This window comes from Candoia aspera, chromosome 3, assembly GCF_035149785.1.
Source record: "Candoia aspera isolate rCanAsp1 chromosome 3, rCanAsp1.hap2, whole genome shotgun sequence".
Taxonomy (NCBI): domain Eukaryota; kingdom Metazoa; phylum Chordata; class Lepidosauria; order Squamata; family Boidae; genus Candoia; species Candoia aspera.
This window is the reverse complement of record NC_086155.1, coordinates 107,440,317-107,459,126: the sequence shown is the minus strand read 5'-3', so window position 1 is coordinate 107,459,126 and position 18,810 is coordinate 107,440,317. Positions and strand designations below refer to the sequence as shown.

Genomic DNA, 18,810 nt, shown 5'->3' with positions numbered 1-18,810 from the left:
TCAGAAGACAATGATTTCACTTTATTCTTCCTGACATTAAATGCAAGAGAGTTTTGCATTCTGTGAGAAGCTTGGATTATCTTGCTGATATTTTCGCATTACAGTCGGCAACGTGTTTCAAACTGAATTGGCTGTTGAAACTCTAACACTGTGCCAGCGTGTGCCTTTTCTTTATTATACTTTATCTTCTAAACTAAACAGAGAAGATCTAGTGCATCAAAGGGATGACAGGAGTCTCCACAAATCAGTTACTACTTTAACGACATTTCTTTACACATTACCAAAGACTAATGAAGCTGGTTTGCATTCATATGTTCAGAACTATATCCATACAAATGCAGAATGAATTAAGGTGATACAAAGGACATTATGACTTGAAAACCAAAAGATACAATATAGCAGAATAAACATTTTACTGGATTTCTTAGTCACGTCATTCTTAGATATTACTATTATTTGGTTTTAAAAATAGTGTGTGGAGCATTTTTTTCACCATGGCTTCCTTTTTTTAAATTCTTCCCTTCCCCAGGAAAATGTACTTCCAGAATTTTTAATTACAACATTGTGTATTTCTTTTCTTCCCACCCCTACTATTTTTGTATTTCTGTCTTTCAAAAGTGTAGCTTGAATGATTGGCTTTGTTTACAAGTGCCTTGTGTTTTGCTAAGAAAGAAATGAGTACAGGAAGAAGCTGAATAGTGGCCTTTTTGCCTCCTTTCTAGATTTCACTGCTAACTATTCAGAAGCAATGTTAAGATTTCCATGGAGAAACTGAGGCACAGAAAAAAAAATTAGGTGAACAATGGATCGCTTGTAACTGGAATTCTGACTATATTGTCAAATAATACAAACTATGAACCAGTTCACATGGACTGAATGGAAGACTCTGAATATGAATGATAGTAATGTGAATGTATCTGAGCATCTCTCCTGCCCTTTTGGATTTGGACACTATAATGCCATTGACATCTGCATCCTTGAGACTATTATCATCATCTTACTAACATTTTTAATTATTGCTGGTAACTTAACAGTAATTTTTGTCATTCACTGTGCTCCATTGTTGCATCATTATACCACCAGCTACTTTATTCAGACTATGGCGTATGCTGATCTTTTTGTTGGGATTAGCTGCTTAATTCCTGTCTTGTCACTGCTTCACTATTCTACAGGTGTCCATGAGTCCTTAACTTGTCAAATTTTTGTGTATGTCATCTCTGTGTTGAAAAGTGTTTCTATGGCCTGCCTTGCTTTCATTAGTGTGGATCGCTACCTTGCAATCACAAAACCACTGTCCTATAATCAGTTGGTCACCCCTTGTCGATTGAGAATCTGCATTATTTTGATTTGGCTGTACTCAGGCCTTATCTTCTTGCCTTCCTGTTTTGGCTGGGGAAAGCCAGGTTATCATGGAGACATTTTTGTATGGTGTGCAACGTCTTGGCTCACCAATGCCTATTTTACCGGATTTATTGTGTGCTTACTCTATGCTCCAGCTGCCTTTATAATCTGTTTTACATATTTCCACATATTCAAAATTTGCCGGCAGCACACCAAAGAGATAAATGACAGGAGAGCTCAATTTCCTAGTCATGAAGTAGATACTGCTGCAGAAACTGAACATAGCCCAGATAGTCACTATGCTATGGTTTTATTTCGTATAACCAGTGTGTTTTATGTGCTCTGGCTACCCTACATTATATACTTCATGCTAGAGAGCACCAGGGTGCTGGAAAATCCAGCACTCTCTTTTGTAACAACCTGGCTTGCTATAAGCAATAGTTTTTGTAACTGTGTAATATATAGCCTGTCAAATAGTGTTTTTAGGTTGGGGCTTTGGAGATTGTCAGAGACAATATGTTCAGCTTGTATATGTAAAAAAGACAGTATGGTTCAAGAGCCAGTTCCTAGAAAACGGGCTAATTCCTGTTCTATCTAAGGAAGAAAATAGGCAGTCAAATACAATCTGATATATAGGCTTTGTAGTATTTCATTTGTTGCCAGCGTAAAATTTCAAGAAATACTATTCATTGTAAACATGAATTATATTTTGGAAGAGTAAGAAAACACTGGTGGAATGTGATAGGTGAGTGAGGGACTAGTAAGTGCAAGCAAAGCTTCCAGGAGACTGAATCCAAACCCAAACCATCTTTAATAACAAAATTGTCACTTATGAATATGTAGAAAACTATGGTAGTAAGATAAATACTGTATGTCAATTTAAAATGCCTATTTGTGGAGGAATATATTTTATTTTTTTCTAACATAATATATAAAAATGAATTAATTTTATTTTGTTCTTTTGGATTCTGTGACCCAATTGTTCAGGCACATTTTTGCAGTTCAGTGCATAGCATGCAGTCAGCGTGTATATAAAACTGTTTTTAAAATGTACATTTTGTATTCTGCATCACGTGATTTTCCTATTATTAAATAATTGTTTAACACTTGGAATAAATAATTTTTAAATAGACTTTATAGAATTTTTTGTTCTCAGAAAAAATCCTATTAAGAGTCTAAAGGTATTGATGCTAGATGCAGGTAAAAATCTTAGTACTTTGCTATGTAATAGTATGTAAACCCTGAAATACATCTAAAAGGCATTTGTATCAAGATTTCTGTAATTAATGTAAGGACATTAAAAATGTTGGACAGAAACCAAATAAAATGCAGCAATGTCTTTTGATTTCCACAGAATAATTAAGAATACATAATCCAATTTAATTCCATTAATACCAGTGAGATTTATATAGCTTAGTTTTGTACTGGTTTTGCTCCAAAATATCAGTAAAACATATTAAAGATTTTAGCTCAAGCTGTTACTTTCAGATTAGTTTTTACATGTGGCCTGTATTTTTAATGCCAGTATTGTAATTTATTATTTCATGAGAGCCCACACTGTGAAACTCTTTCACAACCTTTTGCACTGAAGATATATTTGTACTGAGTGTACCTGTTGTGCTCCATGGTAAAAGAAAATCGTTTGGTATATTTTCAGAATTATTTCCTTAATTTATACAGGTTTCAGAACTCAGTATTTCAGAGAGATCTAGAGCATAGTCTGATATGTCCTGAATAGAGCTTTGCCTTTTGGTACATTCCCAATAATTTTACAGGGTATTTAGGATAAAAATGTGTGTATGACTGTGAAACTGTATGTCTGAAAGAAATTAGGAGAGAGAATTTATTCACCCGGGAGACATCTTAAACTCTCAATATCTTTTTGACAAGGGTTTTCCTATTGCTGAAGGAGATTCATGGAGTGGAAATAGCATCCATGAGTTTGAATTTACTCAAGATACTTGCTGTTTTTAACCTTCAGGTCTAAAAACTGGGCAGGGGATGTTTAACTTTGGCTTACCTTTGTGATTTGGAATTATGGGTTGGGAATTGTCTGGGGACTGAGTTTTCATCCAGGTGCAATGGCTTCATGTCCATTTCACATTCAGGTATGAAAATATGATGCCTGGAATCCCCAGATAGAATTAAATAGCTCCCCAATATCTGAGATTAACTTGGAATGCAGTACATAGTCAAATTATTAAAACAGTTAGATTTGCTATAATATTGAAACCTTAATGAAAAAGTAATGTTTTCTTAACCTTTTTATTCTTTTCACATCCAAACAAAAGCTGGAAAGGAATTACATAAAGAGTTTCAGAACTCTTTGTCTGTCCACTTGCATGTCAGCAGGATAACTCTCCCAAAGAGAAGAGAGCAGCGTCAAATTTGGCATGCCAGAGAGCCCAGCAAAAGAAAGATGAAGTTTGAAAATGGGCCAGTTCCAGCTGGAGGTTGTGGAGAAAAAATTTCCAGAAAAAGAAAATCCTCTGGTCCATTCAAGGCAGCAGCTTGAAATGCGGCTAAGTGTCCCATTCTTAAGCCCTCTCCAGTCACATGGCCCAAAGTGGAGCTGTTGCTGAAAGATTGGAAAGAATCAGATAAGCCATTCTCTGTAGTGTTTCTCTTTAGTACCATTTCTACATGAGCCCTCTCATTGAGGCATTCATTGAAAAAGGATGCTATATCAAGTGTCTTCAGCCTTTTGTGCCACCACTGCCTTAATATACATTTACTGTTCGGCTTTGTTTGTCTCTCTTTATTCTTTCTAACCCAACAGAATGTTGGAAAGAAAAGCCCAGGATTCTGCCTTTCAGTCTTTGAAGACTGAACAGAACAGAACCAAATTTGGTCTGGCAGAGGACACCAGTAAAAGAAAAATCAGGTTGGAAAATGGGTCAGATCCAACTAGGGATTACAGAGAAAAGCATTCCAGAGAAAAATCCCCCAATGCATCCCTATGGAAGGAATTATGTTGCTGACTGTTTCACACAACTGCAGCACAAGGGGAGAGCAGAAACACAAACATGCACCCACACAGACTTAACATGTTAATTCTTTACTTAAAAGAAAATATTTTTGCCTTCTATGGCCACAGATGGAAAAAGTATTAGAAAGAATTCCTGAAACCATGCTTTGCAGGCTTTGCGAATTTGTTTGTTTGTTTGTTGGGGAGCCAGTTTGGTGTAGTGGTTAAGGCATCAGGCTAGAAACAGGGAAACCAGCTGGGTGACCTTGGGCCAATCACTCTCTCTCAGCCCTAGGAAGGAGGCAATGGCAAACCACTTCTGAAAAACCTTGCCAAGAAAACTTCAGGGACTTGTCCAGGCAGTCTCCAAGAATCAGACACGACTGAATGGATTTTAAAAAAATGTTCATTAGTTCTAGAGAATGATGGACATTTTTAAACACTGGAAGGATGATTAGTAACTAATTGAATGTCTTAATTCTTAACTATTTTATTATATGAAAACAGTGTTCTATTCAAGATCTTCAGTGCTCTTAGTTAACTATATATTTTAGATAAGTTTCTTTTAAATAATTTGTATTAACAAAATAGATTAAAATGTATTTTCTGTAGAATTGTCATTAAATGTCAACTCTATAGGTTAGAGCCTCTGTCATATCAGTTCTGTTCACCATGTCAGACCGATAAGTACAGATTGTTAGTGTAGTCCTGAAGAGTCTATACAAGAAGCTATAATAAAGTCTCTAGCTGCCAGTTGCCATTATTGATGCTTTCAGAAGCAGAGGAAATGCTAGCTAACAGCCTCCATTGTGTATTGATAGAGCATTTCTTCCAGCTACCACTTGAGGCTACCAGAGAGAAAGAAACCAGCAGACCTTCTATTGTGCTTCAGTTCTGTTATCTGCTAAATTACTACCTGCTGAACTTTCAGTTATTTTTTTTCCCCTTCCTTTTTTCTTTGCAATTACTAATCTGTAAGCATGTGGGCAGGAATTGCCTTCTTTCTGATCTTTCCAAGGTAGCCTACAAACTCTTTCGGTTGATGACTAGGATAGGATGAAAATGCTTTCCTATTATAAAAAGAAATATCTGCCTAGTATTCCCAATTAATATTTGTATATTAATATTTGAAGTTTTTATTTTTACTTGAAATATTGTAGGCAAATATTACCACTGTTTCATAGTTATTCTGTGGCTGGAATTATGCTCGCAACAAAAATAGTGGTGCAAGAAGGAAGCTTTATTCATATTAGAACTGCAGTAAAATGTTGGGGCTTCAGATTTCACCAACAAGCAACTTGTTTCTGCTTGAAAAAATGGTGTGTCTTGAAAAGGGGGCAGGGGGTTTAAAAGTGTAAACTTATGGATGTATTTTTAGAAATTTCATTGTACTCCCAGTTAAATAGGTATAGGATTGCAGTCTTAGTCACCAGCAAAGAAGAATTTTGAGGTAAGAAGAATAGGGAGAGATAAAAGATTGAAATTTTATGGAGAAACTTTTGGAGAAGGTAAAATATCTCCAAATTTGTTAACATAGTTAAGGTTTGTGAGTTGTTTAGAGAGGAATAATACCATAGACATATGTGTGCTGATATTTAATAGCTCAAGTTTTTTTTTAAGTGTTGACTGAAAAATAAATTTTATATGCTGGGTGTGGGAATTACATTCAGAGGGGGGTTTTTTGTTCGTTTTTTGCTTGCAAAGTTCCCCAGATCTGCTTGATTCTTAGGCAGTATACCTTTGATTGCAGGAGTAAGAGGAAGGAATCTGAAATTACAGGAAAAAGATCAGATAATTTACTGAAGCTTAGAACTTCTTGCAAAGATCCAAAGATATGTGATCTTAAAATAGCTACCATGATTTAAAGGTATCACATGCCTGTTTGGTGGGGAGCGGGGGAGGAAATCTCAAATTGAACCTTCAATTTGTTCCTATATATTTGGGATGATGCTTCTTTTCAAACAGCGAAAATTAGTTTGCACTGTTAAATCTTTAGCCAAGGAATATGAGGGGAAGGGTCAGAAATCGCTCCAAACGTATTTTAAATAATGGTTATAGGCAAACGAACAGAAAGATATAACAGATATGCTAGTTTTATTATTCTGCTTGAAGAGTTGAAAGAATTGATTAGTAACCTACAGACCCTAAGTTAGGCATCCCAGTTTGCCATAAGTAGGTTTTTAAAGTCATCTTGAACCAAGTGGAAGTGATCAAGCAGCATATTCTAGCCCACTGAGTATTTGATATATTGTTATTTGCAAACACTATGAATTTCAAAGATTAGAAGCAGCATTACTAATCTCTTAGTAGTGGAAGATTAGTTTGTTAAAAACATAGGCAGACCTGTTCATAACAGGTGCCAATCTCATGGTGATTGGCCTTCCCAGTACTAAGATCTATAGTCTCTGTAGGTTGTATTGGGGAGGAGCTAGTGGTTGTGAGACAGGTTGGCAACTGTGGCACAACAAATAAGTCATGTGTGTTCTTGTAATCAAAATTTAGGTTTTAGGTATAAAAGTCCATTTTTAAATCAGTACATTTGTTTGGAAAAATGGTGGTTCAGAATAGGGAAGGGCATAGACAAGGATGTATATAATCTCCCCATTTGTTTAACTTGTAAAGCAGATACATTATAGGAGTAGTAGGATTGAAAGAGATGACAGATGGATTTAAAATTAGAGGTTGGAGCAATCTGGGATGTGCAGACAACATCACTTTGTGGAGGATCTCCCCCCCATAGAGACTCCATTGTAGTGCCAGGTTACTGCTGAGGCTTGCTGAAGCCAGATCAAAGTGATCCAGGAATGTGGTGTTCTCCATTGGAAAAAGCAATACAGGTAGTCCTCGCTTAACAACCACAATCGGAATGAGAATTTTGGTTGCTAAGCAAAATGGTCATTAAGTGAATCCAACCTGATTTTATGACCTTTTCTGTGGTGGTCATTAAGTGAATCACTGTGGGCATTAAGCGAACCTCATGGTTGTTAAGCAAATCACGTGGTTCCCCATTGATTTTACCTGCCAGAAGCTGGCCAGGAAGGTAAAAAATGGCAATTACATGACCACAGGACGCTGTGACAGTCCTAATGCGAATCAATTGCCAAGTGCCCAGATCGTGATCACATGACCACAGGGACACCTCAATGGTTATAAGTGTGAGGACCAGTCATAAGTCAATTTTTCCAGCACCATCATAAGTCTGAACCATCACTAAACAAATGGTTGTTAAATGAGGACTACCTGTAAAACCTCCTAGGTGAAGATTCTGTATCACATGGAGGAGGAGCTTGAGGGAGGTCAGTGACCTGAAGGGTTTCATCCAGCCCACTATGGAACTGCTCCCTCCTTTTGGCCGTGAGGCTCTGGGTCTCTATAGCCATTTGGCTTTGGCTGCCAGAGGCTAGCCTAGCAGTCAGATAGCAGTCAGGAGTTTGGTGGTGTTGTTTTTCTTGATCAGGGGAATGTTAGAATATTGATTTCATGGAAGACTTTCCATCTGGTTGAATTTTGCACAGAGAGAGCATGTATGAGTGAGAAAAAACAGAAATCTTTTGAGAAGGGAGTAAGGTAATGGGGTAAAAGAATATACATTCAACAAAGCACTATGGTTTCTTTGAACACTTCCTCCATGGCCCTTTTTAGATGAGGTCACTGCCTACCAGATCTGATGCTAAAGATGTAACACAGGTTGTCCCATCTAGCCCTCAGAGGTTGGGTCACCAGCATCTCACCTTCTTGCATTCTGAAACTTGCTTCAGCTGTTCCTCTGGCTTCACAGCAAAGGGTCATTTGCCCATGGAAGGACAGCTTAGGTGTTTTTGCTTGCTTTTCTTCTATTCACCAAGAATCAGGGGAACAGCAGCCAAAGCAAACTCTATGTAGGCAGAGATGACAAGGTTTAAGCCAGGCACTAGGGGAGATCTGCAGAGTGGCCTTTACAAAGCTGCTGTATATGACTGGGCTTCTGTTGGAGCATGTGTGATAGGGAAGTTTCATGCACAGGGGGCTTCTGTTCTGATCTTTTGGTTCTCACTTCCTTCTGCCTTTCCTTGAGCATTATCACTATCAAGCTAGGGATAGCTGTTCTGTCTTTTCCCCTCTCTCTCCAATTCCTACCTTCCTTCACCATCTTCAGCTTCCTTTCCTGCCATTTCATGTCCTGCTAAGCACATGAAATTAAGAAATGGAGTGTTTATCTAAGCTGTACTAAAGATTATACTATTAATTTTTCATTTACATGAGTGGCTAATGGGATAAGATAACAAGGTTCGTTAGATGCAGGAGACATCATTAATATGCAAGCATGGGGAGTATTTTAAGAGAAATTTGCTTAAAAATTAGGATCAGATGTCCTGTAATAAATAGAACTAGTTCATATAGCTAGAAATGCCAGTGATACCATGCAAATGTGTATCATAAATGATGGATTTTCTGCTCACAAAAGCAAAATAATTGGAAGAATTTAAGGATGACGAGAACAACTTTAGGCAGCAATCCTAAATCTTATATTTATAAATCCTATAAATTATCTGGGAATAAGAGCAATTGAATTAAATGGGACTTGCTTTTGATTTTAAAAAATCACATCTCTTTATGGGTAGAGAATGTTATTCCATATTTGTATTCATTTTAAATTTAATGATTTTTATTTTCAGCTATTTATTCAACACAGATTGCTAGTGCTATGTTTGTTATATGTTGTAAAGGACCTGAGATACTCTACTGATAATTTAGAATGCACTATTTTTTAAAAGACATTTCTTTGTAGATCATTAGCTTTTCCCAATTTGATGCCCTCCAGATGTATTTCATTTCAGCTCTCAATACAGTACCAGCCAATAATGCTGGTTAGGAGATTATGGGAATTGAGGGCCAGTACACTTGGAGGGCATTCCATTTAGTCACGCCAGCCACATGACCACGGAAGTGTCTATGGACAAACGCCGGCTCTTCGGCTTTGAAACGGAGATGAGCACTGCCCCCTAGAGTCAGACACGACTGGACTTAATGTCAGGGGAAACCTTTACCTTTACACTTGGAGGGCACTAGGTTAGGAAGGCTGATGAAGATACAGTAGTTGTGTGCTGAAATATGTATATTTAGATGTATATCTATATTTAGATGTATATCTATATTTTTGTATAGAGAAAAGAAAAAAATGTTCAGCTTTGTACAGATTCTAAGATCAGGAGAACTTCAAAGAAGCTGAAGTAGAACCAGGTCCCAAGAGACCAGGAACTAAGGAATATTGAGGGAGAAAGTAAGAGCCGGGGAAGAATGCAAAGTATTACTGTAGTATGAAAACATTTTCAATTGAATAATGGCTTTGTATTTTTTTTAGGAAAATGTGATTATTGCCACTATATGAATTCATGAAAACTATTTTTAATTTGTCTCATTGAAATACATTTTCCTAAAAATAGGCTATGCACCCTTTATATAAATGAACTGTTCTTCTGTATGCTTCAACATGCATTGCTTTTCTTGACTATAATCGCATTAGAGGAAAATAAGTTTTAGCTGTGAGAGGAAGATGAAGGATGAGTACTTAGGAGATTAGTTTAATTAAAACTGTTGAGTGGTGGTTAAATTTGTCCAGTTTGGGATTAATTAAATCTCTTATTAGTGACAGGGTATGTAGTTTCTATAAAAACCCTGGGAAGTAGTAATAGAATATCCTTTTTTAATGGCATTGATTATAGCAGCCCTTACTAGTTGTCATTTTCCATTGGGTTGCATTAATCTAGCATCTTATTTCTTCCATTTTCTCTTCAAAGTTTTGTTTGTGGTACTGCCAATACAACTTAAACAGTTGGGGTGAGAGATTGTAAGGATGTTGGAAGAGTAATGGAAGAACTGTTGGACATAAACTAACAACAGGCTCCCTTCTTATGTTCTGGTTGTTTATCTCATAAATGGCAACTGATTCCAGGTAGCAAGAAACCTTGGAAGAAATGGTTCAAAATATTCTGCTTTAATGAGCTCACTAGTAAATGAGGATTGAAAATTCCTCTCGCAGCTTCCATGATTCTGAATTTGTCCTAATTCTAGCATTAAAGACACCTTACTGAAGTCTGTATAATTCTTGCTTCCTTGATCTAGCCTAGCTGTGTGGGCCTTGAAAGTTGGATAGTGATGTATTGCTAGATTTCAGGAGTAGAAAAGAATTGAAAATAAGCAACAATAATTAAATGCTACAATAATTCCATAGACCAGTGTTTCTCAACCTTGGCAGCTTTAAGATCACTGGACTTAAACTCCCAGAATTCCCCAGCCAGCACACAAAAAGTTGAGCACCCACAAAATTAAGTTGAAATAACAATAATAAAAAATTTAGTCACCATAAAACTCCAGGCTTGCGGCTCGTGAGGAGCTTTGCATAAGCTTGCCACCTTGCCTTAAACGAAACAGCAAGAATCACTTGGTGCCACTATGGTGAGGACTGAGCAGGACTGACAGAAGCTCCCACCAAGTGACCCTCACTGCTGCATTTAAGGCAAGGTGGCAAACTTGTGCTTTTTGCCCAGGACAGCAAGCAGGCAGTCCTTCCCCAGCCTTGCAGTTGTAGCTGACCTGCTCCACACCCCAGTGCCTCCTGCGCACGAAGGAGCACCTTCCTCCAAAACAGGTTTAATTCATTTCCCTCCTCCCTTCAAAAATGATTTATTTAATATCTGCTGAGTTTCAGGTTGCACAAGATGCATGTTCACTGTTAACTTTATAAAGATGTTAATTTTTAAATTAATAATAATGTTTAAGTTCAGAATACACCCAGAGAAGAAGGAAAGAATGGGGGAAAAAATGAAAGAGAGGAGGCTATCTAATTACATTTTGTATACTCCTTTCCTTTCATTATAATATCAAATTCTCCTCTTTAAAAAAAGAAAAAATTAAGTGTTTACAAAATACTGATTTCTGTCTATATACTACTAAAACTCTCTCCTGTTTATCTGTTTGTAACCTTCAATTGGGCGAATAGTGTATCATAGAGCAACAGTTTTTGAATCAACGTATCTCAAATGGGCTAACTTAAAGAATGTGTCCAAAATCAGGGACCCAGCAGTCTCAAGTGGGATTGAAACTTGGAAAAGTTGTGTCTGTTTCAGTGCTGCTGCGCCGCTGTGGTCAGCCATGGTGATGTGATCGTCATTTCCAGCACTCCCTCCAAGCTTCGCACAAGTCAATGGGGAAGCCAGCAGGAAGTCTGAACCTCTTCTAAGGTGATGTCGGCAATGTATACTTCAGGGATTGAAATTTGGCAAAGTAAGCTGGCAGGAAGTCTGAACTCTTCTGAAGTGATGACAGCACTGTACAGCAGTGTGGTAAAATAGATAGATAGATAGATAGATAGATAGATAGATAGATAGATAGATAGGGAAAAGCCAGGGAAAAGGAAGTTAAAACAGCAGGAAGTTAGAGTATTCTTAAAGGATGGGAGATCAACCAGAAATGTTGTCATCAAAAGTGTACTTTGTTAACAAAAAACTTCTATATTTCTCTTGCTGTGCATCTTTCTTCTTTAATAAACTGATGTTTTCTTCTTTAATTTTCAAACCAAACCAATAGCAATCTGCCGGTGGTCATTCTGTTTCTCTGTTTAGGTAAGGAAATATTTCTGAAACGATGACCCAATGGGTCATGGGTTGTCTGACTATCAGTTATCAGTGACTAGTGAGTTCATATTATAATCTGTAAGCATGTATGTGCAGAGTCAGCTTGTGGTTGTGGTTATAGTGGTTAAGGTACCAGGCTCAAAACCAAGAGCCCATGAGTTCTAGTCCTGCCTTAGGCACAAAGCCAGCTGGATGACCTTGGGCCAGTCATTCTCTCTCCGCCCTAGGAAGGAGGCCATGGCAAATCACTTTTGAAAGCTTGCCAAGAAAACTTCAGGTGAGTAAAAAATTACCTGAAAGCACAACTTTTAAGCATGTACATGACATAGTATTATACTTTCTAGTTTTCTATACTTTAAGAAACATGTAAACATTTTAACACATCTCTATTACATGTATTTGCAATTTACTCATATACTCATGCACAAATTTGTACTTGGTTTGGGAAAAGCTGCATGAAACAATTTTTTTCCGCACATGGAATGTCGGAAATTAAAGGGAACATTACTGTCATGAGCACTGATGGTGAGCAGGAGGGGGCCCCTATCCAGGTGGGAAAACGTATGCGTAGTACTGAGGAGTTAAGCAGCCATTCAAAGAGACACAGAACAGACCCGCCTTGACTTTTGGGGTTTATCTGTCTGGGTTTTCCCACACTTCTTCAGTTTGTTAGGATTTTCTGTCTAATGTAGCAGTAATAAAGCACTAGAGACCTATTCCTTGCCTCAGCGTGGTTCCTGACTGTTAGGACATCAGTCCTAACAAACTCCTACTCCCATTGAAAGAGGGAGGAACAAAAAAAAAATAAAGGAGAGACATTTGGGAAAATGTCTTTGGAAAACCAGGAAATTCGGCAAGCCCTCCAACAATTGGCAGCAGCCCTGCAACAACACCACCAACAAGTAGATCTCCAGATCAACACATTACAAGCAGCCATGCTACAGCAGTCACAACAACCAGCTCCGGTTAACCCACAACCAATGCCAGCAGCGGCAGCTCTGCCAGTAGTCTTGAGATCCCAGGGCAATTTACCAGAGAAGTTTGGAGGAGAAGCAGGACAGTTGAGAGCCTTTCTCACACAGTGCACAATGTTTTTCAACAGCAGACCGGCAGAGTTTCCCACAGACCGAACCAGAGTCACCTTCATTTTAAGTCTGCTAAAGGGCCCAGCAGCCAAATGGGCTATTCTCATGATGGAGAACAACGACCCAATTCTCAACGGCTACCAGAATTTTCTGGCAGGGTTCCGAGCAGACTTTGATGACCCAATCAGAGAGGTCACTGCCAGCCAGGAAATTCGGAAGCTCAAGCAAGGCAACAAGAGGGTGGGAATTTACATTGCTGATTTCAAGCTGTTAGCAGGAGATCTGGACTGGAATGAGAGTGCCTTGAAAGACCAATTCAAATAGGGACTGGATGAGGAAATTAAAAATGAATTAGTGCGCCAGGGAACACCAGTTACCCTAGAAGGTTTATATCAGTTGGCTGTGGTCATAGACGCCAGGCTAGAAGAGCTCAGACAGATGCAGCCGGGGAGGGGCAGGGGCCTCAGAGCGCTTCCAGGATTTCCACCTCTCTCCGCAGCATCCCTCTACTCAGGACCAGAGGAGCCGATGCAGATCGGGGCGAGCAGGAGGCTTATTTCCGAGGCTGAGAGACAGAGAAGGAGAGAGAGAGCCCTCTGTTTCTACTGCGGAGTCCAGGGGCACATGGTGAGAGCTTGCCCAGTGAGAAGCCAAGCAAATTCCGTAAGAGCCCCAGGGCAAGCAGCAGAACCAAGAGCCGCCACCACCTCGACTTCCAACCAGGGAAACTCCGTTGGTCTCCCTCCACAGAGCTCAGCAGGGAGACCATCAATCAATCAAGGGCTCATTCCAAGGATTCCAGGCAATCCTTTTACTACTTACCAGTCATAATGCACGTAAACCCGGAGCACCAGGTCAAGCTAGAGGCCATCGTGGATTCCGGAGCTTCCACCAATTTTATTGATGTACAGACTGTACAAGACCTGAACATCCCGACCATGGAATTGCCACATCCCATAGAAGTTGAGACCATTGATGGCCAGCCCCTCAAGGCAGGACCAATTTGAAGTTTCACAGAACCTTTGCAACTAACAACGGGAGACCACACTGAGTGGATCCAACTTTATGTTACTGCATCACTTAATGTGCCTATAGTCCTAGGCACACCTTGGCTGAAGATCCACAACCCATTGTTGGACTGGACTACAGGAGCAGTCTCCTTCCCAGCTAAGGAATGCCAGCACCACAAGATTCAAGCCTCTCTTCTCTCTCCAGCAACCAACGCAGTCACAGAAGCAGGGGGGGGGGTCTTGTTGCCAGCCAAGTATGCAGATTTTGCAGACGTTTTCAGTGAAGAGGCCACAGCACTACCACCCCATAGGGACTCTAATCTCCAAAGGGGGTTCATCCGACCATCTACTTCCCCAGCGTCTGCTCCTACCTTCTTCGTACCAAAGAAGCCTGACCCGTTGGCACCGGCAATCCAGGAGGCACCCATTAGAGTGGTGTATGATTTCAGCTCCCTCAATAAAGTCACGGTCAAGGAAAATTACCCACTCCCCCTAATATCTGATCTGCTGGATTGCTTACAGAAAGCACGCATTTTTACTAGGTTGGACCTCAGGAATGGGTACAATCTGATCCAGATGAAAGAGGGGCATGAATATCTGACTGCCTTCAATACCAGGTTTGGTAAATTTGAGTACCTTGTTTTGCCCTTTGGCTTGTCTAATGCAGGAGCCATATTTTCCCAATTTATGAATCAAATTTTCTCTGATTTACTAGATAAGTATCTGGTCATTTATCTAGATGACATATTAATATTCTCTGAGGATGCTACAACTCATGTAACCCATGTACGTAATGTCTTACAAAGACAGAGAGAACAAGCTATTCGCCAAGCTAGAGAAGTGTGCCTTCAATTTAACTGAATTACATTTCCTGGGCTATAGAATATCAACAGAAGGCATATCCATGGATCCTTCAAAGGTCCAGGCAATTCTCTCTTGGCAACCCCCCCAAAATGTGAAAGATGTACAAAAATTTCTAGGATTCTCCAATTTTTACAGAAGATTCATAAATTTAGTGACAGGGCTAAACCCCTCACACAGCTTTTGAAGAAAGGATCAAAATTCATTTGGGGGGAGAGGGAGCAAACAGCCTTCCAAGAATTTAAGCAACTCTTTGCATCCCAGCCGCTTTTGAAGCATCCTGATCCCATGAAGCAATTCATAATGCATTCAGATGCTTCAGATTTTGCTATCGCTGCTGTTTTATTGCAATATGCTGACAAGGAAAGGAAGACACTGCTTCCTTGTGCATTTTTCTCCTGCACGCTCTCACCAGCAGAGAGAGACTGTGATGTTTTTAACAAGAAGTTACTGGCAATTAAAGCAGCATTTCAAGAGTGGAGGCACTGCCTAGAAGGTGCAACCTTTCCTGTGAAAGTTTGCACCGATCACAAGAATTTACACCTTCTACAAAACACCAGATCCCTCACCCCACACCAAATCAGATGGAGCCAGTTTTTCTCCTGTTTCAATTTTGTTATTTCTTATGTTCCCGGGGTGCAGAACCGTTTGGCAGATGCCTTGTCTCGATCCATTCAGGCAACCCCCGCTACTCACCAGGAGGTACAGGCTACTATATTACAACCTCACAACTGGAGCAGTCTATGAGCGGGAACCAGACAGAGATTTTAGCAGCAGGCAGACAAGCAGAGGACCTATGTATAAGAGTCAGAGCTCAGCAACAACAGGACCCGTATGCCAGGGCCAGGATGGATGACCTCCAGAGGGGCCCACAAAACACTGCCTCTCCATTTAATGTGGAAACAGGAATCGTCTGGCATAGCAGGCGATTATACATTCCTCCCTCATTGAGGGAAGAAGTACTGAGACTTTGCCATGACCATCAAATGGCAGGCCACAGAGGTGTTTTCAAAACTCTCCATAGAGCTCTGAGAGACTACTGGTGGCCTAAGATGACTGCAGACATAAAGGGTTATGTTGCTTCTTGTCATACCTGTAGACAAGACAAGCCTCTCCCAGGGAAGCCCACAGGACTCTTGCAACCCCTACCCACCCCCAGTAGACCTTGGGATACAAGTTCCATGGATTTCATCACTGATTTACCCCCGGTCCAGGGGCTGACTTCCATACTAGTGGTGGTGGACCTTTTCACTAAAATGGCGCATTTTATTCCTTGCAAGGACCTCCCATCTGCGCAAGCCACAGCGCAGTTTATGGACCATGTTTTTAGGTATAGAGACATGATAAATCACTTGGTGAGTGACAGAGGCCCTCAGTTCACTTCCAGGTTCTGGAGGGCCCTTTTCCAGTCATTAGGGGTCCAGATCCGCCTATCATCATCGCATCATCCAACTAGTAACGGGCAAGCTGAGAAAATTAACCAATGGTTACAACAGTATCTCAGGTGTTACACCACTTATCAGCAAGACAATTGGCCACTCCTGCTCCCCATGGCAGAATTTACTTATAACAACTCTGTGCAATCCTCTACCAAGATGTCTCCTTTCCAAGCACTCTACAGGGTTAACCCTCGGGTGTTGCCCACCTCCTTCCAGCAGGGAACTGTTCCAGCCGCAGCTGATTTTCTTAAAGAGCAACAAGCCGCACAGGAGTTGTTAAAGGAGCAGCTGAACAGGGCAAAGAGTGCTTACAAGAGAGCTGCAGATGCTCACAGACAAGAGGGGCCAGAGATTGCAGTAGGAGACAAAGTATGGCTCTCTACCAAGTTTTTGACCTCTACCAGGCCCTCCAAGAAGTTGGACTCTATGTTCGTGGGCCCTTTCACTGTGGTAGAGCAGATAAATCCAGTGGCCTATCGCTTAAAGCTGCCAGCATCCATGAAAGTCCATCCAGTGTTTCACAGAGCCTTGCTAGCCAAAGACCCTCCCCCAAGTACCTTATGATGGCAAATGCCCCCCCACCTCCAGTAATTGTGGAGTGGGAGGAGGAATACGAAGTCGAGGAAATTCTGGACTCTAGGAGGAGCGGAAGGGGCATCCAATATTTAATACACTGGAAAGGGTACCCTGAGGAAGAACGCACGTGGGAAAATGCCAGAGATGTGCATGCACCAGCACTGGTTCAACGATTCCATCAGCTTTTCCCTCACAAACCCAAGCCTCGCACTCTACCAGAGATTCCTCACTTGACTGAGCAAGCAGAGGAATCCCAAGCAGAGGAGTTCGTAAGTTGGCAACCTCCACCCCCACCAGAGGCTCTGAGGCCAGAGCGAGAGGAGGAGGGGGAGCTGCAGCCCTCCACCTCAGGCTTGTATTTCCCAAGGGGGAGGGGGGAAGAATCTTCTAATTATCTAGCTATTTTCCAGCAGCAGCCACCTGGGCCAGAAGTGTTATCAAACCTGGAGAGCAGCACTGATTCGTCCTTGGAGGAGTTTTCCTTTGAAGAATTTCCATCATTGCCCAGTTCCCATGGGAGCTTGGAGGGGGAGATGGACTCCCATGAGACTTTGGAGGGAGGAAGGAACTCTAGAGAGGAGGGGGCTGAAATGGAATGTAAATCTGGAGGGGAGGGTGATGTCATGAGCACTGATGGTGAGCAGGAGGGGGCCTCTGTCCAGGGGGAAAAATGGATGCATAGTACTGAGGAGTTAAGCAGCCATTCAGAGAGACACAGAACAGACCTGCCTTGACTTTTGGGGTTTATCTGTCTGGGTTTTTCCCACGCTTCTTCAGTTTGTTAGGATTTTCTGTCTTACGTAGCAGTAATAAACACTAGAGACCTATTCCTTGTCTCTGCTTGGTTCCTGACTGTTAGGACAATTACTGCCCACTTACAGTCCAGTGGTTGCTGTGATAAAATTCCTAAGCAATTAGATTAATTTTAAGACCATATTCTTCAGGTTAACAATAGGACCAAATATGAATCTTCACTACCATTGCTTTAGTTTCAGCAGCTTTGAATCCTCTCCTTGATGATGGGATATATTTCAATAACTAATCGTTTATCCATGAAGGCATTTTAAAGAGTTTACACCAATCATTAATATTTATTATGATAGATGGCCAGTTATACCTGAAAGAGCAGGGGGGGAAATGTACCAAATTTTATAATACAGGTAGCATATTTTCAAAGAAAAAAAGAGAAAGATAAATAATACTCTACAAATATCCAGTGATAATAAAAGATAAATGTGGTTTTGTATATTTATGACACCTGATAGAGGGACAGTGCCTAGTGATCTGCTTTTTCTTTAAATAAGTCCAGTTTTGGTTCTTAGTATCATACTTATACAACCTACCTATGCTGGAATTTTTATGAACAATGCCTGCATTTTATCTTATAATGCATATTATGTAATAAGTAAAAGATTATAATGAAATAAAGACCTGCAGAGATTTGCAATATGTTTGGTTGGTAGCGCCTTGTCTGATCATTATCCACAATATGTTCACTCATATGCCTCACACACTAATAATGTATGCATGTACGTAGTTTCACATTCATATAAATATTACTGTGGTAGCACTCCTTCTTTGTATTGTGAGCTTCCAGCCTTCTCTGCTTAGCCATTCTTTGTCCTGAGAGCATAATACCATAGTCCCAGAATTGACAATTCGTTGGTGGCTGCAGCAAAAGTGTAATTGAGGCAAAAAGTGATTATAGCCAGAGGAAAGGGGGACATTGAGAAAGATAGGGTTTATTTTTCTTAAGTCTAGTCTATTTCTTCAATTTGTGAACAGGGAGTGGAAAAAGGTGTGGAGGTAGTTCCAATGGCATATCAATATCCACTAATATGGAGAAGGCTTGAACATTTGGAGGGGAATAAGCAGATACCAAGACTACTGTTAGCAGAAACAAAACAAACAAAGCAA

At 40.3% G+C, this 18,810-nt stretch overlaps 2 protein-coding genes across 3 annotated transcripts in view; both read left to right on the top strand.

Annotated features, from left to right (window-relative positions):
* Positions 1-18,810, top strand: part of RABGAP1L (RAB GTPase activating protein 1 like) — a 170,550-nt gene that overhangs the window by 50,176 nt on the left and 101,564 nt on the right. The window lies entirely within an intron of this gene.
* On the top strand, positions 140-2,576 carry GPR52 (G protein-coupled receptor 52). Its single transcript, XM_063300172.1, has one exon. The coding sequence runs from the start codon at positions 854-856 to the stop codon at positions 1,937-1,939; it is 1,086 nt and encodes a 361-aa protein (XP_063156242.1). The 5' UTR covers positions 140-853; the 3' UTR covers positions 1,940-2,576.